Source organism: Salvelinus fontinalis, unplaced genomic scaffold, assembly GCF_029448725.1.
Source record: "Salvelinus fontinalis isolate EN_2023a unplaced genomic scaffold, ASM2944872v1 scaffold_0040, whole genome shotgun sequence".
Taxonomy (NCBI): domain Eukaryota; kingdom Metazoa; phylum Chordata; class Actinopteri; order Salmoniformes; family Salmonidae; genus Salvelinus; species Salvelinus fontinalis.
In genome coordinates this window covers 517,809-540,028 of record NW_026600249.1, presented here as the reverse complement: position 1 = coordinate 540,028, position 22,220 = coordinate 517,809, and the positions used below count along the sequence as shown (strand labels likewise).

General features: G+C 45.8%; 1 protein-coding gene across 1 annotated transcript in view; it reads left to right on the top strand.

Annotated features, from left to right (window-relative positions):
- LOC129842429 (dystrophin-like) overlaps nucleotides 1-22,220 on the top strand; it is a gene marked incomplete at both ends in the record, with an annotated part of 185,041 nt that overhangs the window by 4,120 nt on the left and 158,701 nt on the right. The window contains 2 exon segments of the mRNA XM_055910991.1: nucleotides 9,456-9,628; nucleotides 20,575-20,693. Of these exon segments, the coding sequence (XP_055766966.1) occupies nucleotides 9,456-9,628; nucleotides 20,575-20,693 (292 nt within the window).

The window sequence follows — 22,220 nt, the reverse complement described above, 5'->3', positions numbered from 1 at the left end:
TTCCCGGGCCTGTAATTGGATGCAGTCCCTCAGATAGATGACTTATGGAGGTTTGTTGGCCCTTATTCTCTGGTCGGATAATGTTTTTATAGTCAGAAACTGCAGAAACGCATAGGAATCGTGTGTGTGTGTTAGAGAGAGAGAGAAAGGAAGGAAGGAAGGAAGGAAGGAAGGAAGGAAGGAAGGAAGGAAGAGTCTATCCATGTGTCTATACCCAGCAAACCAAAATTGTTTCTGTGAAGGTTCCCAGAACATTCGTTAGGTCGCGGCAAATGTTCTTATAGTACAAAAACTGTCCATTCGTGGAGATGATTATGTTTGTATAAAACCATCGCCTGATGTTGAAAGAATGTTCCTAGAACACCTGTAATCTGTTCTTTAAAGGTTCCCATAATGGTTTGTTAGGTTGTGGGAACAGTCTATTTGAGAACATTGTGGGAAAATCACAAAAGATATCTTCCCAAAACACAAAAACTGTCCCGTCGTGCAGATCATTATACAACGTTTCCTTTAGGGTGAAAAAAATATTCACCTGATGTTACAAGGATGTTCCCAGAACACATGTCATCTGTTCTTTAAAGGTTCCCAGAATGTTTCATTAGGTTGTGGGAACATTGTGCGAACATGACAAGAGATATGTTCCCCAAACAAACAAAACAACTGTCCAGGTGTGCTGACAATCATTTAGTGTTTTTATCAGAGTGAACAAAACATTCCTTTGATGTTGCAAGAACGTTGCCAGAACAGCCTTTCCCAGAACAGGTAATTATGTTGTGGGAACATTGTGGGTACATTACAGGAGATAAGTTCCCAATGTACAAAATATGCTCAGTTGTGATGACATTCATACAATGTATAAGTTAGGTCGCACAGGACATTCCCTTAATGCTGTAAGAATGAAACAAGTCTGTTTTTATGATGTTCATAGCATATTTGTTTCAGGTTTGACATAATATTCCATTGATGTTCACACAATATACACGTCAGGTCCTCAGAACATTTCAAGAGCATTTAGAAAATGTTATATTTCAGTTTGACCGAATCTTAATGCAGATTAGAGCAGATCTGAACAGCATTTAACCACATAAACACAACCACATCATGTACACTTCATATATGTTAACAATCTGCACATGTAAACTTCATATATGTTAACAATCTGCACATGGACACTTCATATATGTTAACAATCTGCACATGTACACTTCATATATGTTAACAATCTGCACATGTACACTTCATATATGTTAACAATCTGCACATGTAAACTTCATATATGTTAACAATCTGCACATGTACACTTCATATATGTTAACAATCTGCACATGTACACTTCATATATGTTAACAATCTGCACATGTACACTTCATATATGTTAACAATCTGCACATGTACACTTCATATATGTTAACAATCTGCACATGTACACTTCATATATGTTAACAATCTGCACATGTACACTTCATATATGTTAACAATCTGCACATGTACACTTCATATATGTTAACAATCTGCACATGTACACTTCATATATGTTAACAATCTGCACATGTACACTTCATATATGTTAACAATCTGCACATGTACACTTCATATATGTCAACAATCTGCACATGTACACTTCATATATGTTAACAATCTGCACATGTACACTTCATATATGTTAACAATCTGCACATGGACACTTCATATATGTTAACAATCTGCACATGGACACTTCATATATGTTAACAATCTGCACATGGACACTTCATATATGTTAACAATCTGCACATGTGAGTTTTGAACTTGCAAAGTTTGGTTCCCGAGCCAAAGTATTAACCCTCCGCTCCACCAGGGGGCAGCTGTGGCCTTGTGTTTTTTTCTTCAGTTAAATACAGTCAATCAGGTTCTGTGTCCTGATTGACCGTATTGGACTGAAGAAACCCCACGTGGTCACAGCTGGCCCCTGGTGGAGTGGTCACAGCTGCCCCCTGGTGGAGTGGTCACAGCTGCCCCCTGGTGGAGTGGTCACAGCTGCCCCCTGGTGGAGTGGTCACAGCTGCCCCCTGGTGGAGCGGTCACAGCTGGCCCCTGGTGGAGTGGTCACAGCTGCCCCCTGGTGGAGCGGCCACAGCTGCCCCCTGGTGGAGTGGTCACAGCTGCCCCCTGGTGGAGCGGCCACAGCTGGCCCCTGGTGGAGTGGTCACAGCTGCCCCCTGGTGGAGCGGCCACAGCTGGCCCCTGGTGGAGTGGTCACAGCTGCCCCCTGGTGGAGTGGTCACAGCTGGCCCCTGGTGGAGTGGTCACAGCTGGCCCCTGGTGGAGTGGTCACAGCTGCCCCCTGGTGGAGCGGCCACAGCTGCCCCCTGGTGGAGTGGTCACAGCTGCCCCCTGGTGGAGCGGCCACAGCTGCCCCCTGGTGGAGCGGCCACAGCTGGCCCCTGGTGGAGCGGCCACAGCTGGCCCCTGGTGGAGCGGCCACAGCTGGCCCCTGGTGGAGCGGCCACAGCTGCCCCCTGGTGGAGTGGTCACAGCTGCCCCCTGGTGGAGTGGTCACAGCTGCCCCCTGGTGGAGTGGTCACAGCTGCCCCCTGGTGGAGCGGCCACAGCTGGCCCCTGGTGGAGCGGCCACAGCTGGCCCCTGGTGGAGCGGCCACAGCTGGCCCCTGGTGGAGCGGCCACAGCTGGCCCCTGGTGGAGTGGTCACAGCTGCCCCCTGGTGGAGCGGCTACAGCTGGCCCCTGGTGGAGCGGCCACAGCTGCCCCCTGGTGGAGCGGAGGGTTAATTATCTGGCTGAAGTTCTTAAGACTGCAGGTTTAATTCCACATATTCTGTAACCATGTTTGATTACAATATACACTATATAATACTATAATATACATATACACTGTGTCATGACATTGGCCTGGTAGTGGAGGTTTATGACCCCCATAAATACCTTTGCCCTTTTCTCTCTCTACTCTATAGAGTTGACTCTTGTAAAGCCTTTGTAACATAGAGAGTCTGGTAACATCGAAAGGTGGGAAATGGAACCATATTTCGGTAATCCAACCAGTTGAAAATATGCGTTGGGACTTAATGAATATGATCTCAGATCAGTTGTTGTCTGAGACATTACTACTAATGACAGGATGACATAAACTGTATCTTGGAAAGTTGACACATTCTAGTTATCAGATTCACATGGAATTGTTGTGCAATTTAAATGTTTAAATATGAAACTATTTGTGAAAAGATTAAATGTAATTTTAGCTTCTTAAATGAGAGAACGGTTTATCATAGAGAAACTCTGCTCACTCAGAGGCCCCGCCCAAGTGACCAGACACTGGTTGTAAACTATGAAACACGCCCTTCTTTCACCATTATATAAACCCGTTGATGAAAATTCAACTTTCTGTTCCAAGGACGTGAGGACGACGGTCCTACGTTAAAAGAGCTCAGATAATAACCTAACGAAATTAGCATCGTGTTCAATGTGAAAGTGACGATCGACACGCCGAAAGGAGGAATTTCGACTATACCAGCCAGAATATAGGTACGAGCTTAAAAGTATGGCAACTTGGTATGAACTTTGAACTCTTATTCACTCCAGAAGTGATACCTCCTAGCCGTTGAGTTAGCAGCGGGCTAGGAAAGGACGGATGACGTATCCAGTTTACCACCAGAGACAATCTTCAGAGGACAAGAGATCCCTGCTGGGCAACCCGGCCTTCCATCTACGACCAACCTATTGAAGCGCAGCTTAGAGTAAATATTTATTGCATTTTCCTTTTTCCAAATGGGCGGTTATTTAGAATGCATAAGATTCTGTATTTACGATAGCATAGCTTCTCCCTTTGTTACTCAGTCTTCCCGCTCTTTCATTCAAAACCCAACCCCCTTTCCTTTGTGTAACCAGCCGTCATATCTGTTCCGTCCGCTAGGGACGTTTTCCTTTATGACATAATTTATAATCATTGTATGATCCATTCTGTGTAGATGTAATTCTGTGTGATTATTTAGGTATTTAGTAAATAAATAATTTAACCAAATGTTGTATTGCGTATTCAACTTGTTAGCCAGGATTCGTGAAGATAACCAAGAATTTACGACTTTCAGATGAGACTAAATAAAGTGACGATTAAATATTGACTGCTATTGATGTAAAATATTACTAGGTCTTTAAGAGTTTATTCGGAAGTTAACAGCTCTTTCTTTCGTGGTGCCCCAACTTTCTAGTTAATTACATTTACCTGACTAGCTTAATCAGGTAATATTAATTTAAGAGAAATGATTTTATAGAATAGCGTGTCATATCACTTCATCCGGCACGGCCAAAGACACGACAACTGAGTATACAAAACATTAAGAACACCTGCTCTTTCCATGACGTAGACTGACCAGGTGAATCCAGGTGAAAGATATGAACGTGTGGTTGAATCTGTGAATATGTATTGAAATTCACTGCTCGACTGACGGACCTTAATAATTGTATATGTGGGTTTAAAAAAAATATGTATTTTTAATTTATTTATTTAACCTTTATTTAACTAGGTAAGTCAGTTAAGAACAAATTGTTATTTATAATGATGGCCTACCAAAAGGCGAAAGGCCTCCTGCGGGGACGGGGGATTACATTTTTTTTTATATATATAGGATAAATCACACATCACGACAAGAGAGACACCACAACACTACATAAAGAGAGACCTAAGACAACAACATAGCATGGCAGCTGCACATGACAACACAGTATGGTAGTAACACAACATGACAACAACATGGTAGAAACACAACATGGCAGCAGCACAACATGGCAGCAGCACAAAACATGGTACAAACATTATTGGGCACAGACAACAGCACAAAGGGGAAGAAGGTAGAGACAACAATACATCACACAAAGCAGCCACAACTGTCAGTAAGAGTGTCCATGATTGAGTCTTTGAATGAAGAGATTGAGATAAAACTGTCCAGTTTGAGTGTTTGTTGCAGCTCGTTCCAGTCGCTAGCTGCAGTGAACTAAAAAGAGGAGCGACCCAGGGAGATGAGGGAGGCCATGCTCATTTTTACCCCTGAAATGATTTAGGCTTGTCGTAACAAAGGGATTGAATACTTATTGACTCAAGACATTTCAGCTTTTCATTTTTGATTAATTTGTAAAAATGTTAAATAACATTATTCCACGTTGATGTTATGGGGCATCGTGTGGCGGCCAGTATTCCACGTTGATGTTATGGGGTGTCGTGTGGCGGCCAGTATTCCACGTTGATGTTATGGGGTGTCGTGTGTAGGCCAGTATTCCACGTTGATGTTATGGGGTATCGTGTGTAGGCCAGTATTCCACGTTGATGTTATGGGGTATCGTGTGTAGGCCAGTATTCCACGTTGATGTTATGGGGCATCGTGTGGCGGCCAGTATTCCACGTTGATGTTATGGGGCATCGTGTGTAGGCCAGTATTCCACGTTGATGTTATGGGGCATCGTGTGGCGGCCAGTATTCCACGTTGATGTTATGGGGCATCGTGTGTAGGCCAGTATTCCACGTTGATGTTATGGGGTATCGTGTGTAGGCCAGTATTCCACGTTGATGTTATGGGGCATCGTGTGGCGGGCAGTATTCCACGTTGATGTTATGGGGTATCGTGTGTAGGCCAGTATTCCACGTTGATGTTATGGGGTATTGTGTGTAGGCCAGTATTCCACGTTGATGTTATGGGGTATTGTGTGTAGGCCAGTATTCCACGTTGATGTTTTGGGGTATTGTGTGTAGGCCAGTATTCCACATTGATGTTATGGGGTATTGTGTGTAGGCCAGTATTCCATGTTGATGTTATGGGGTATCGTGTGTAGGCCAGTATTCCACGTTGATGTTATGGGGCATCGTGTGGCGGCCAGTGTTCCACGTTGATGTTATGGGGCATCGTGTGTAGGCCAGTGTTCCACGTTGATGTTGTGGGGTGTCGTGTGTAGGCCAGTATTCCACGTTGATGTTATGGGGTGTCGTGTGTAGGCCAGTGTTCCACGTTGATGTTATGGGGTGTCGTGTGTAGGCCAGTATTCCACGTTGATGTTATGGGGTGTCGTGTGTAGGCCAGTATTCCACGTTGATGTTATGGGGTGTCGTGTGTAGGCCAGTATTCCACGTTGATGTTATGGTGTATCGTGTGTAGGCCAGTATTCCACGTTGATGTTATGGGGCATCGTGTGGCGGCCAGTGTTCCACGTTGATGTTATGGGGCATCGTGTGTAGGCCAGTGTTCCACGTTGATGTTGTGGGGTGTCGTGTGTAGGCCAGTATTCCACGTTGATGTTATGGGGTGTCGTGTGTAGGCCAGTATTCCACGTTGATGTTATGGGGTGTCGTGTGTAGGCCAGTATTCCACGTTGATGTTATGGGGTGTCGTGTGTAGGCCAGTATTCCACGTTGATGTTATGGGGCATCGTGTGGCGGCCAGTATTCCACGTTGATGTTATGGGGCATCGTGTGGCGGCCAGTATTCCACGTTGATGTTATGGGGTGTCGTGTGTAGGCCAGTGACAAAACATCTCAATGTAATCCATTTTAAATTCAGGCTGTAACACAATGTGGGAATAAGTCCGTACTTTCTGAGGGCACTGTATCTCTTGTACCCAGACTGTTCCCACAACCGAATGAAAATGTTCTGGTGTCGCGCGCTATCCTCAAACTCCCTGTCATAAATCAACCAAGGCGCAGCGTGCATGTCGTTCCACATCTTTTAATAGGAGTGAAAACCTTAACAAAACAAACAGGTAAACAGCAATGAACGTGACGCAACCAACCGAGGGGCACACAATCACACACGGAAAATAATAATTACCCACAACAATAGGTGGGGAAAAAGTCTGCCTAAGTATGATTCTCAACCAGAGACAACGATAGACAGCTGTCCCTGATTGAGAACCATACCCGGCCAAAACATAGAAATACAGAAACCTAGAAATACAAAACATAGAATGCCCACCCCACATCACACCCTGACCTAACCAAGTAGATAAATAAAACAGTTCTCTAAGGTCAGGGCGTGACATCTGGCAACGACTGAAGAACTTAAAAAGGCTGTTCTGTCAACGTTCTGGCAACATCAAAGGAACGTTTTGTTCACCATGATACAACCATTATCTGAATGTCAGCACAACTGGACAGTTCTTGCCTTGTGGAAAAATATATCTTGTCATGTTCGCACAATGTTCCCACAACCTAATGAAACATTCTGGGAACCTTTAAAGAACAGATGAAATGTGTTCTGGGAACATCCCTTTAACATCAGGTGAATGTTTTGTTGCACCCTAAAATAAACATTGTAGAATCATCCACACAATTGTACAGTTTTTGTGTTTTGGGAATATGTATTTTGTGATGTCCCCACAATTTTTCCACTAGACTGTTCCCACAACCTAATGAAACATTCTGGGAACCTTTAAAGAACAGGTGAAATGTGTTCTGGGAACATCCTTGTAACTTCAGGGGAGTGTTTTTTGCACCCTAAACCCTAAACATACAAACATGTGGTGGCTGTTACAGATGTAATGCACAACATTTTAGTGAATGTTAGGAGAACATTCCAAGGATATTTCACCTAAAAAAGTTCTAGAACCACATAGATTTAATCAAAAACATTCTCTGGATGTTTTTGGAATGTTATCCTACTGTTAGATAAACTCTAACTAGAACTTAAAGGGAATGTTAGCTAATGTTCTGGGAATGTTCCCGGTTGACTGGGTACGTGTCTGAGTTGGATATACAGCTGATGGATAGGTGTTGGTAAGGTATGCATCAGTAATAAGTTACAGCTTTGCCAGACACACCAGTGGAAGCTATTGATGCACTTCTTCACTCTTTTCCCCTAGAGCTTTCTAGAAAGAGAAAGAGAGAGAGAGAGAAGAGAGATAGAGTTGTGTCTGAGTTGGAATATTACATCTGTGTGTGTGTGTGTGTGTGTGGTGTGTGTGTGTGTGTGTGTGTGTGTGTGGTGTGTGTGTGTGTGTGTGTGTGTGTGTGTGGTGTGTGTGTGTGTGTGTGTGTGTGTGTGTGTGTGTGTGTGTGGGGGGGGGGGGGATATGATAGGTGATGGATAGGTGATGGTAAGATATGCATCAGTAATACAGCTATACCAGACATACCAATGGTGCACTTCTTCACTCCTTTCCCCTAGAGCTGGGCAGAGATGTTCCAGAAATGTCACTCAAATAGCTAACTGTGTGTGTGTGTGTGTGTGTGGACGTGTTTAACTATTCTTGTGGGGACCAGAAGTCCCTACAAGAATAGTAAACTGACAAAAAGTTGACCAGCTGGGGACATTTTGTTAGTCCCCACAAGGTCAAATGCTATTTCTAGGGGGTTTAGGGTTAAGGTTAGAATTAGTGTTAAGGTTAGAATTAAGTTAAATATTAAGGTTAGGAGCTAGGGTTAGTTGTAGGGTTAGGGTTAGGAGCTAGGGTTAGGTTTAGGGTTAGGATAAAGTTTAGGTTTTTGGGTTAGGGTTAGGGTTAGGGTTAAGGTTAGGGTTAGGGTAAGAGTACGGGTTAGGATTAGGGTTAGGTTTAGGGTTAGGGTTAGGGGTTAGGGAAAATAGGATTTTGAATGGGACTGAATTGTATGTCCCCACAAGGTTAGCTGTACAAGACTGTGTGTGTGTGTGTGTGTGTGTGTGTGTGTGTGTGTGTGTGTGTGTGTGTGTGTGTGTGTGTGTGTGTGTGTGTGTGTGTGTGTGTGTGTGTGTGTGTGTGTGTGTGTGTGTGTGTGTGAGTGAATCCAAACTCTTCCTAAAACTATTGCAGGACGTGTAGAGAAGTTGATTTAACTTAACAGAAAGTTCCTGCCTCAATGGTAATAGCTCCCAACACCTATCAGCATGTACTTCAGTCAATACATATTGTTAAGCCTGTCTAGGTGGAAGCTTGTAGTGTGAGCGGCGGTGTTGAGGACATTAGTCTCCTTGTTTCCATGTCTCCAGACATCTGTCTGACATTTGGAGTATTTGCGTCCTTTGCAAATTTGTGTTTCTGTCTTGACTCTCTCTCTCCTCTCTCTCTCTCTCTCTCTCTCTCTCTCTCTCTCTCTCTCTCTCTCTCTCTGTCTCTGTCTCTGTCTCTGTCTCTGTCTCTGTCTCTGTCTCTCTCTCTCTCTCTCTCTCTCTCTCTCTCTCTCTGTCTCTCTCTCTCTGTCTCTCTCTGTGTCTCTCTCTCTCTCTCTCTCCTCTCTCTCTCTCTCTCTCTCTCTCTCTCTCTCTCTCTCTCTCTCTCTGTCTCTGTCTCTGTCTCTGTCTCTGTCTCTCTCTCTCTCTCTCTCTCTCTCTCTCTCTCTCTCTCTCTCTCTCTCTGTCTCTCTCTGTCTCTCTCTGTGTCTCTCTCTCTCTCTGTCTCTCTCTGTCTCTGTCTCTCTCTCTCTCTCTCTCTCTCTCTCTCTCTCTCTCTCTCTCTCTCTCTCTCTCTCTCTCTCTCTCTCTCTGTCTCTCTCTCTCTCTCCAGGTAAAGGATGTGATGAAGGATGTGATGGCAGGCCTACAGCAGACCAACAGTGAGAAGATTCTGCTTAGCTGGGTGCGCCAGTCCACCAAGGACTATCCCCACGTCAATGTGGTCAACTTCTCCTCCAGCTGGGCCGACGGCCTGGCCTTCAACGCACTCATCCATAGCCACAGGTATCTATAACACTCATCCACAGCCACAGGTAGGAGGATACTCCTCCATAACACTCATCCATAACTGGCCTTCAATTCACTCATCCATAGCCACAGGTATCTATAACACTCATCCACCGGTGTCTATACCACTCATCCACAGGTGTCTATACCACTCATCCACAGGTATCTATAATGCTCATCCATAACTGGCCTTCAATGCACTCATCCACAGCCACAGGTGTCTATAACCCTCATCCATAACTGGCCTTCAATGCACTCATCCACAGCCACAGGTATCTATAACACTCATCCACAGCCACAGGTCAGAGACACTCATCCTTAACACTCATCCACAGCCACAGGTCAGAGACACTCATCCATAACACTCATCCACAGCCACAGGTCAGAGACACTCATCCACAGCCACAGGTCAGAGACACTCATCCATAACACACAGCCACAGGACAGAGACACTCATCCATAACACTCATCCACAGCCACAGGTCAGAGACACTCATCCATAACACTCATCCACAGCCACAGGTCAGAGACACTCATCCTTAACACTCATCCACAGCCACATTTCAGAGACACTCATCCTTAACACTCATCCACAGCCACAGGTCAGAGACACTCATCCATAACACTCATCCACAGCCACAGGTCAGAAACACTCATCCTTAACTCTCATCCACAGCCTGTGGGGAATTGTGAATTTGCTCAAGGTGTAGAAAATAAGATAAGTTGAACAACTGCACTATTTAAGGTTTAATAGACAGTAGACAGACATATTGGGAGACAGACGCGTTCCTCTGAGAGGTTGGGAACAATCTGCCCCCTTCCACAGGCAAGACATTCATTATATTCTCATACTTATCTCTGCTCTCCAGCTGCCTCCCGGGTGCCTGGGCCCTGGTCAAAACATACTGCCTCCCGGGTGCCTGGGCCCTGGTCAAAACATACTGCCTCCCGAGTGCCTGGGCCCTGGTCAAAACATACTGCCTCCCGAGTGCCTGGGCCTTGGTCAAAACATAAGCCAACTTGCAAGGCCAGAGTGACCTCACTTTAAAGAGCCTATAGCTAAATGAAATCCTTCTGCCTTAGGAATGTCACTTAGGGCGTTAATGCTGTCTAAGTACTGTTTTATAGTGAGCCCCATCCTCAGAGAGAGGTCAACCTCTGGTTTAATATGCAGCTAGAATTTTGTGTTTTGATGATATGAGAGACTGGTCTCTCATTCATCATTCTAACACGGCATAGCAGGTAGCGGGAGAACGAACATCCACCATGTATCAAAACTCCCCTCCACTGGGGCTAAACTAGGCTGTTTAATTTGAATAAATGTGCTGGACAAGGCAAAACGTCCGGAGGCAGTGACCCTGAAGCGAGGTTGTGCAGAGATCAACATTGCATCAGTTGTTGATCATTAAACATCTCATGCATCATGTCCTCATAATCATCCTCGTTGTCGTTGGAACTGGAAACATTTCTCTGCAGTGTTTCAGCTACACGTTTCCTCTCATACATTTCCACACCACCAATGTTCTAGAAACACCAGGAAGTCCGTTTTTCACGCGATTAAACGGCAACACTGGCTGTCCTTGTACCTTCAGCAGTCTGACATCAGTATTATCAACAGACATGAACGTTGAGTCTACCATTTGAATTTACCGTTTGAACCTTCAACTCAGCACAAACAGACACTGCCAGGACATACAGGGAGCGAGAAATATACAGTATGTATCCTGCTAACGTTAACATGAACCTGATTCATCTTACATTTCTACCATTTTTACAGTAGCGTAACAGTCTTTTGTTTGTTTTTGCCATGCACCGTCCTGAGTGGTATACCAATGACACATCAGTATCTCAATGCATTTATTTCAAGTCAACATTACTACATATGTTTTCCAGTGTGAAGACCCCCACAATCAACCTGCTACTGTAAATAAACAATATTGGCAATCCCAAATCAATTACGGGCAAGGTTGACCCCCCCCCCCCCCCCCCCCCCCCCCCCCAACACACATTTATCTGACATCTCTTCATTTACATTACACATTACAGTAACTCATGCCTGTCTCAGTGGGGGGTCCTTGATGATGTCCAGAATTCAATATCTGGGGGAAGGTCTAATCTGGGGGAAGGTCTAACCAGACGAGTCTCTCACCTGATCATCCTTCACTGTCCATTTTGTCTCGTCCATTTTGTCTCGTCCATTTTGTCTCGTCCATTTTGTCTCGTCCATTTTTATCAGCAGACAAGATGTGTCCATGCTGGCTTCAAGTGCTCGGTCTCAGGACTCATGCTGCACTCCTGAGAGAAAAGCAGTCAATAGCTTCCACGTACACAAGTTGCTGGCTCGGACTCAGGTCTCAGGTAGAAGTGGTGAGGGACAAGGCCGTAGTGGACACCATTACTTCAACCGGTTAGAAGGAGTGAGGCTCACATTGATCCCGGTTCACTATCACCATAACCTGGAGAGGAGACAGACAACAGTTTAGGATACAGGAATTTAAGACAAATTACTCACTGTATTACTAATTATTACACTTTCCAATAGTCTTAATATAAAATGTCTAAAACAAATAACAAAACACTTTTGAAACTATTTTGCAAGTTGACTTTTACTTCCCCATCATAGTTGGCGATCTCACCACAGAGGTAGAGGGTCAGGGAGGTAGAGGGTCAGGGAGGTAGAGGGCCAGGGAGGTAGAGGGCCAGGGAGGTAGAGGGTCAGGGAGGTAGAGGGTCAGGGAGGTAGAGGGTCAGGGAGATAGAGGGTCAGGGAGGTAGAGGATCAGGGAGGTAGAGGGTCAGGGAGGTAGAGGGTCAGGGAGGTAGAGGGCCAGGGAGGTACCAGGGAGGTAGAGGGTCAGGGAGGTAGAGGGCCAGGGAGGTAGAGGGTCAGGGAGGTAGAGGGTCAGGGAGGTAGAGGGTCAGGGAGGTAGAGGGTCAGGGAGGTAGAGGGCCAGGGAGGTAGAGGGTCAGGGAGGTAGAGGGTCAGGGAGGTAGAGGGCCAGGGAGGTACCAGGGAGGTAGAGGGTCAGGGAGGTAGAGGGCCAGGGAGGTAGAGGGTCAGGGAGGTAGAGGGCCAGGGAGGTAGAGGGCCAGGGAGGTAGAGGATCAGGGAGGTAGAGAGTCAGGGAGGTAGAGGGTCAGGGAGGTAGAGGGTCAGGGAGGTAGAGGGCCAGAGATGTAGAGGGTCAGGGAGGTAGAGGGCCAGGGAGGTAGAGGGCCAGGGAGATAGAGGGTCAGGGAGGTAGAGGGCCAGGGAGATAGAGGGTCAGGGAGGTAGAGGGCCAGGGAGGTAAAGGGTCAGGGAGGTAGAGGGCCAGAGAGGTAGAGGGTCAGGGAGGTAGAGGGCCAGGGAGGTAGAGGGCCAGGGAGGTAGAGGGCCAGGGAGATAGAGGGCCAGGGAGGTAAAGGGTCAGGGAGGTAGAGGGTCAGGGAGGTAGAGGGTCAGGGAGGTAGAGGGCCAGAGAGGTAGAGGGTCAGGGAGGTAGAGGGCCAGGGAGGTAGAGGGCCAGGGAGGTAGAGGGCCAGGGAGATAGAGGGCCAGGGAGGTAAAGGGTCAGGGAGGTAGAGGGTCAGGGAGGTAGAGGGTCAGGGAGGTAGAGGGTCAGGGAGGTAGAGAGTCAGGGAGGTAGAGAGTCAGGGAGGTAGAGGGTCAGAGAGGTAGAGGGCCAGGGAGGTAGAGGGCCAGGGAGGTAAAGGGCCAGGGAGGTAAAGGGCCAGGGAGGTAGAGGGCCAGGGAGGTAGAGGGTCAGGGAGGTAAAGGGTCAGGGAGGTAGAGGGTCAGGGAGGTAGAGGACCAGGGAGTTAGAGGACCAGGGAGTTAGAGGGTCAGAGAGGTAGAGGGCCAGGGAGGTAGAGGGTCAGGGAGGAAAAGGGTCAGGGAGGTAGAGGGCCAGGGAGGTACCAGGAGGTAGAGGGCCAGGGAGGTAGAGGGCCAGGGAGGTAGAGGGAAGGGAGGTAGAGGGCCAGGGAGGTAGAGGGGCAGGGAGGTACCAGGGACGTAGAGGGCCAGGGACGTAGAGGGCCAGGGAGGTAGAGGGCCAGGGAGGTAGAGGGTCAGGGAGGTAAAGGGTCAGGGAGGTAGAGGGTCAGGGAGGTAGAGGGACAGGGAGGTAGAGGACCAGGGAGTTAGAGGGTCAGAGAGGTAGAGGGTCAGGGAGGTAGAGGGCCAGGGAGGTAAAGGGTCAGGGAGGTAGACCAGGGAGGCTGATGGTCAGGTTGGTAGAGGGTCAGAGAGGTAGATGGAGGTAGATGGAGGTACAGGGAGGTAAGATGGAGGTAGATAGTGGTACAGGGAGGTAGATGGAGGTAGATAGAGGTACAGGGAAGTAGATGGAGGTAGATAGAGGTACAGGGAGGTAGATGGAGGTCGATAGAGGTACAGGGAAGCAGATGGCGGTACAGGGAAGTAGATGGAGGTAGATAGAGGTACAGGGAAGTAGATGGAGGTAGATAGAGGTACAGGGAAGTAGATGGAGGTAGATAGAGGTACAGGGAAGTAGATGGAGATAGATAGAGGTACAGAGAAGTAGATGGAGGTAGATAGAGGTACAGAGTAGATGGAGGTAGATAGAGGTACAGGGAAGTAGATGGAGGTACAGGGAAGTAGATGGAGGTAGATAGAGGTACAGGGAGGTAGATGGAGGTAAATAGAGGTACAGGGAAGCAGATGGAGGTAGAGGTACAGAGAAGTAGATGGAGGTAGATAGAGGTACAGGGAGGTAGATGGAGGTAGATAGAGGTACAGGGAAGTAGGTGGAGGTAGATAGAGGTACAGGGAAGCAGATAGAGGTAGAGGTACAGGAAAGTAGATGGAGGTAGATCGAGGTACAGGGAGGTAGATGGAGGTAGAGGTACAGGGAAGTAGATGGAGGTAGATAGAGGTACAGGGAAGCAGATGGAGGTAGAGGTACAGGGAAGTAGATGGAGGTAGATAGAGGTACAGGGAAGTAGATGGAGGTAGATAGAGGTACAGGGAAGCAGATGGAGGTAGAGGTACAGGGAAGTAGATGGAGGTAGATAGAGGTACAGGGAGGTAGATGGAGGTAGAGGTACAGGGAAGTAGATGGAGGTAGATTATAGATGGAGGTAGATAGAGTTAGATGGAAGTAGATGGAGGTAAATAGAGGTACAGGGAGGTAGATGGAGGTAGATAGAGTTAGATGGAAGTAGATGGAGGTAAATAGAGGTACAGGGAGGTAGATGGAGGTAGATAGAGGTACAGGGAAGCAGATGGAGGTACAGGGAAGTAGATGGAGGTAGATAGAGGTACATGGAGGTAGATGGAGGTAGATAGAGGTACAGGGAGGTAGATGGAGGTAAATAGAGGTACAGGGAAGCAGATGGAGGTAGATAGAGGTACAGGGAGGTAGATGGAGGTAGATAGAGGTACAGGGAGTTAGATGGAGGTGGATGGATAAAACCCTTAGAGAGAGAAACTAAATCAAATTAAAGCAGCAATACACTCCGTCAGAAATATCTGTATTACTTATTACATTCACCTTTCACCCTCTGGCTTTTCTAGTGAGGCTGATCCGCCTCAGCAGGAAGTCAGGACAGAGGTCAACACAGAGGTTAAAGGTTACAGGAAATAAAAGAAGGGGAAGAACGCTGCTTTGGTTCCTGTGTGTAGATGAACCTCAGCTCTCCCCCTTTCTTCACCTTTACTCAGACTAAATATTTCAAAACGTTCAAAATATCCTCTGTTTCTTAGTCACAGTGTTTTTCAGTACAATTCCCATCAGAATTCGGGACAATAGACTTCAGAAAATGTTATTTGCGTGTCCTTTAAAGTGCCCTCTTTTCTCACCCGTGAAGAACCAACTCAAAGCCAATAACAAGTCCACACATAATACATCACCCGCTGTATAACCACCACTAACACATAATACATCACCCACTGTATTACCACCACTAACACATAATACATCACCCGCTGTATTACCACCACTAACACATAATACATCACCCGCTGTATAACCACCACTAACACATAATACATCACCCACTGTATTACCACCACTAACACATAATACATCACCCGCTGTATTACCACCACTAACACATAATACATCACCCGCTGTATTACCACCACTAACACATAATACATCACCCGCTGTATTACCACCACTAACACATAATACATCACCCGCTGTATTACCACCACTAACACATAATACATCACCCGCTGTATTACCACCACTAACACATAATACATCACCCGCTGTATTACCACCTCTAACACATAATACATCACCCGCTGTATTACCACCACTAACACATAATACATCACCCGCTGTATTACCACCACTAACACATAATACATCACCCGCTGTATTACCACCACTAATACATAATACATCACCCGCTGTATTACCACCACTAATACATAATACATCACCCGCTGTATTACCACCACTAACACATAATACATCACCCGCTGTATTACCACCACTAACACATAATACATCACCCGCTGTATTACCACCACTAACACATAATACATCACCCGCTGTATTACCACCACTAACACATAATACATCACCCGCTGTATTACCACCACTAACACATAATACATCACCCGCTGTATTACCACCACTAACACATAATACATCACCCGCTCTATTACCACCACTAACACATAATACATCACCCGCTGTATTACCACCCTAACACATAATACATCACCCGCTGTATTACTAACACATAATACATCACCCGCTGTATAACCACCACTAACACATAATACATCACCCGCTGTATTACCACCACTAACACATAATACATCACCCGCTGTATTACCACCACTAACACATAATACATCACCCGCTGTATTACCACCACTAACACATAATACATCACCCGCTGTATAACCACCACTAACACATAATACATCACCCGCTGTATTACCACCACTAACACATAATACATCACCCGCTCTATTACCACCACTAACACATAATACATCACCCGCTGTATTACCACCCTAACACATAATACATCACCCGCTGTATTACCACCTCTAACACATAATACATCACCCGCTGTATTACCACCACTAACACATAATACATCACCCGCTGTATTACCACCACTAACACATAATACATCACCCGCTGTATAACCACCACTAACACATAATACATCACCCGCTGTATTACCACCACTAACACATAATACATCACCCGCTGTATTACCACCACTAACACATATTCATCAGTATAGCTGGGTGGGTTGTGTGTGTATGCAGGTGTGTGTGTATGCAGGTGTGTGTGTATGCAGGTGTGTGTGTATGCAGGTGTGTGTGTATGCAGGTGTGTGTGTATGCAGGTGTGTGTGTATGCATGTGTGTGTGTGGGTAAAACCTAGGGCAAAAACAAACTAATGTCCAGGCCTTACTTCATTGGGCCTTAAGTCGAGGTCCAAAACGCTTCTTAACAGCTTCTACACCCAAGACATACGACTCCTGAAGAGTTCATCAAATGGCCACCCAGACTATTTGCATTGTCCCCCCCCCCCCTCTTTTACGCTGCTGCTGCTCTCTGTTTATTATCTATGTCACTTTAACTCTACCTACATGTACATATTACCTCAATTACCTTGACTAACCTGTTCCCCCACACACTGACTCTGTACCGGTACCTCCTGTTTGTTGCCAAGAGCCTGTCAGTAAGCGTTTCACTGTAAGGTCTACTACACCTGTTGTATTCAGCATTTCACTGTAAGGTCTACTACACCTGTTGTATTCAGCATTTCACTGTAAGGTCTACTACACCTGTTGTATTCAGCATTTCACTGTAAGGTCTACTACACCTGTTGTATTCAGCGTTTCACTGTAAGGTCTACTACACCTGTTGTATTCAGCATTTCACTGTGATCTCTACCTACACCTGTTGTATTCAGCGTTTCACTGTGAGGTCTACTACACCTGTTGTATTCAGCGTTTCACTGTGAGGTCTACTACACCTGTTGTATTCAGCGTTTCACTGTGAGGTCTACTACACCTGTTGTATTCAGCATTTCACTGTAAGGTCTACTACACCTGTTGTATTCAGCATTTCACTGTAAGGTCTACTACACCTGTTGTATTCAGCATTTCACTGTAAGGTCTACTACACCTGTTGTATTCAGCGTTTCACTGTGAGGTCTACTACACCTGTTGTATTCGGCGTTTCACTGTAAGGTCTACTACACCTGTTGTATTCAGCATTTCACTGTGAGGTCTACTACACCTGTTGTATTCAGCATTTCACTGTGAGGTCTACTACACCTGTTGTATTCAGCATTTCACTGTAAGGTCTACTACACCTGTTGTATTCAGCATTTCACTGTGAGGTCTACTACACCTGTTGTATTCAGCATTTCACTGTTAGGTCTAAGACACCTGTTGTATTCAGCGTTTCACTGTAAGGTCTACTACACCTGTTGTATTCGGCGTTTCACTGTAAGGTCTACTACACCTGTTGTATTCGGCGTTTCACTGTAAGGTCTACTACACCTGTTGTATTCAGCATTTCACTGTGAGGTCTACTACACCTGTTGTATTCAGCATTTCACTGTGAGGTCTACTACACCTGTTGTATTCAGCATTTCACTGTAAGGTCTACTACACCTGTTGTATTCAGCATTTCACTGTAAGGTCTCTACCCGGTACAGCTCCTGTTGGTTACAAGACCTGTCGTAAGCGTTTCACTGTAAGGTCTACTACACCTGTTGTATTCAGCATTTCACTTTAAGGTCTACTACACCTGTTGTATTCGGCGTTTCACTGTAAGGTCTACTACACCTGTTGTATTCAGCATTTCACTCTAAGGTCTACTACACCTGTTGTATTCAACATTTCACTGTGAGGTCTACTACACCTGTTGTATTCGGCGTTTCACTGTAAGGTCTACTACACCTGTTGTATTCGGCGTTTCACTGTAAGGTCTACTACACCTTTTGTATTCAGCGTTTCACTGTGAGGTCTACTACACCTGTTGTATTCAGCATTTCACTGTGAGGTCTACTACACCTGTTGTATTCAGCGTTTCACTGTGAGGTCTACTACACCTGTTGTATTCAGCGTTTCACTGTGAGGTCTACTACACCTGTTGTATTCGGCGTTTCACTGTAAGGTCTACTACACCTGTTGTATTCAGCGTTTCACTGTAAGGTCTACTACACCTGTTGTATTCAGCGTTTCACTGTAAGGTCTACTACACCTGTTGTATTCAGCGTTTCATTGTAAGGTCTACTACACCTGTTGTATTCAGCATTTCACTGTGAGGTCTACTACACCTGTTGTATTCAGCGTTTCATTGTAAGGTCTACTACACCTGTTGTATTCAGCATTTCACTGTGAGGTCTACTACACCTGTTGTATTCGGCGTTTCACTGTAAGGTCTACTACACCTGTTGTATTCAGCATTTCATTTTAAGGTCTACTACACCTGTTGTATTCAGCGTTTCACTGTGAGGTCTACACCTGTTGTATTCGGCGTTTCACTGTAAGGTCTACTACACCTGTTGTATTCAGCATTTCACTCTAAGGTCTACTACACCTGTTGTATTCAACATTTCACTGTGAGGTCTACTACACCTGTTGTATTCGGCGTTTCACTGTAAGGTCTACTACACCTGTTGTATTCGGCGTTTCACTGTAAGGTCTACTACACCTGTTGTATTCAGCGTTTCACTGTGAGGTCTACTACACCTGTTGTATTCAACATTTCACTGTGAGGTCTACTACACCTGTTGTATTCAGCAGTTCACTGTGAGGTCTACTACACCTGTTGTATTCAGCGTTTCACTGTGAGGTCTACAACACCTGTTGTATTCAGCGTTTCACTGTGAGGTCTACTACACCTGTTGTATTCAGCGTTTCACTGTGAGGTCTACTACACCTGTTGTATTCGGCGTTTCACTGTAAGGTCTACTACACCTGTTGTATTCAGCATTTCACTGTAAGGTCTACTACACCTGTTGTATTCAGCATTTCACTGTAAGGTCTACTACACCTGTTGTATTCGGCGTTTCACTGTAAGGTCTATTACACCTGTTGTATTCGGTGTTTCACTGTAAGGTCTACTACACCTGTTGTATTCAGCGTTTCACTGTAAGGTCTACTACACCTGTTGTATTCAACATTTCACTGTGAGGTCTACTACACCTGTTGTATTCGGCGTTTCACTGTAAGGTCTACTACACCTGTTGTATTCAGCGTTTCACTGTAAGGTCTACTACACCTGTTGTATTCAGCGTTTCACTGTAAGGTCTACTACACCTGTTGTATTCAGCGTTTCACTGTAAGGTCTACCACACCTGTTGTATTCAGCATTTCACTGTAAGGTCTACCACACCTGTTGTATTCAGCGTTTCACTGTAAGGTCTACTAAACCTGTTGTATTCAGCGTGACAAATACCAGTTGATTTGGTTTGAATTGGGAGCTCTCTTAACGTCTGTTTTGTGGTTCCTTCATAGAGCTGCAGATCTTCCCTAACTGCTCTCCCAAGGCAGCGCGCCTCAGGAAGCATTTCACAGGGAGAGATACACAATCATTGTTCAACTCATCACAATACTTGGTAGTGGACACCCTATCCTTTCCTGATAGAGAAAATCAACATTTCGTTAGTTTTCACTATGTTAAATCTTAATCAGTCAAGTCAGAGACATTCATCCATAACACTCATTCACAGGTCGCAGGTCAGATGTTAGTCCTCAAATTCCTCCGTGGGTTTTCCTTATTTTATCTGGCTCAGGGAAAGAATGCAAATGTGTGTCTGCCCTCGAGGCAGAGCTACCCTCAGAACAAGATTCAGGAAGAAAAGCTCTGCTCAGTCATCATCCAATCAGCTCTTCTACTCCTTTACCTGTTGGCATTTAGTCTGGAACAGAGTGGTCTGATTGGCTAGAGAATGTTTAGAGGATGAATCTGGTTGGCTCATTCTGTTCCCTCCACCTGCAGGCCCGAGCTGTTTGATTGGAGCATTGTGGAGAAGCAGAAGAGTGCCATGGAGAGATTGGATCACGCCTTCAGCAAAGCTGAGCAAACCCTGGGCATAGACAGACTGCTGGACGCTGAGGGTAAGATCCCTGACCCCTAACCCTAACCCAGACCCTAACACTGACCCCTAACCCAGACCCTAACACTAACCCCTAACCCTGACCTCTAACCCAGACCCTGACCCTTGACCCCTAGCCCAGACCCTAACACTGACCCCTAATCCTGACCTCTAACCCAGACCCTGACCCCTGACCCCTAGCCCAGACCCTAACACTGACCCCTAACCCTGACCCCTAGCCCTGACCCCTAGCCCAGACCCTAACCCTGACCCCTAGCCCAGACCATAACCCTGACTCCTAACCCAGACCCTAACCCTGACCCCTAACCCAGACCCTAACCCCTAACCCAGACCCTGACCCTAACCCAGACCCTGACCCCTAACCCAGACCCTAACCCAGACCCTCACCCCTAACCCAGACCCTAACCCTTAACCCTGACCCCTGACCCTTCAGTAAGGCAGAACAACCCCTGGGCACAGTGCTGGACGCTGAGAGGAAGAGACACCTGTATGGAGCCAGTTTACAATAAAATGTCAGCTGAAACCCCTCATTTTCTTACTACCACATTTAACCAGAAGCCCATCTGATGTCAGTATGGGGCCGTATTTACAGTCTTCACTTGGGTTTAAAAGTGAGGAATAGTTACAGTATTACTCTGTGCTATTGTTTAAGCCAGTGAATCTCACCGACTTCCAACCCCTTTTAACCTTTTACTGCAGTGGGTTAAACCAGGGTCACACAGAGTGTTTCTTGGTGGTCTTAAACAAATCTACTTTGTAACAAAAGTATCCACCTCACACACATGGTTATGGGTTTAACAAAAGAAGACACCTGGTATCATGTCAGATATAAAGTTGAAATGTATTACATTTTGAATTTGCATCCCAATATTACACTTCATATACATCACAGGAAACTGAAATAAAACAAAGGCGTTTGACATAGAACCCCATGAGGCCACATGAGGGTGATGTGGTCATTTGACCAAGGGAAAGGATACACATGGTATGTTTGGGCTACAGAACGTAGGATCATCTAACGAGGGCTGAGTTAGAGCTGTGTTTGTGAGAAAAAAGTCTGTTGAGTCAGACTGGTTTGAGCTACAAACTATTAAAGCTTTCCCTGAAAAGCTGAGACTCTCAGGAACACACACATGTGACATGTTTAGGTCTATGACCTCATGAGCTACAGTAGAACACGCACATGTGACATGTTTAGATCTATAACCTCACAAGCTACAGAAGAACACGCACATGTGACATGTTTAGGTCTATGACCTCACGAGCTACAGTAGAACACGCACATGTGACATGTTTAGGTCTATGACCTCACGAGCTACAGTAGAACACGCACATGTGACATGTTTAGGTCTATGACCTCACGAGCTACAGTAGAACACGCACATGTGACATGTTTAGGTCTATGACCTCACGAGCTACAGTAGAGTCATTAGAAGGTAAGGTTCTTCCACATAGATCATAGGATCATAGAGTCTATAACACTGTAATAAGCTCACATAGTTGCTGTCACAAACTCCACACAGTTGTC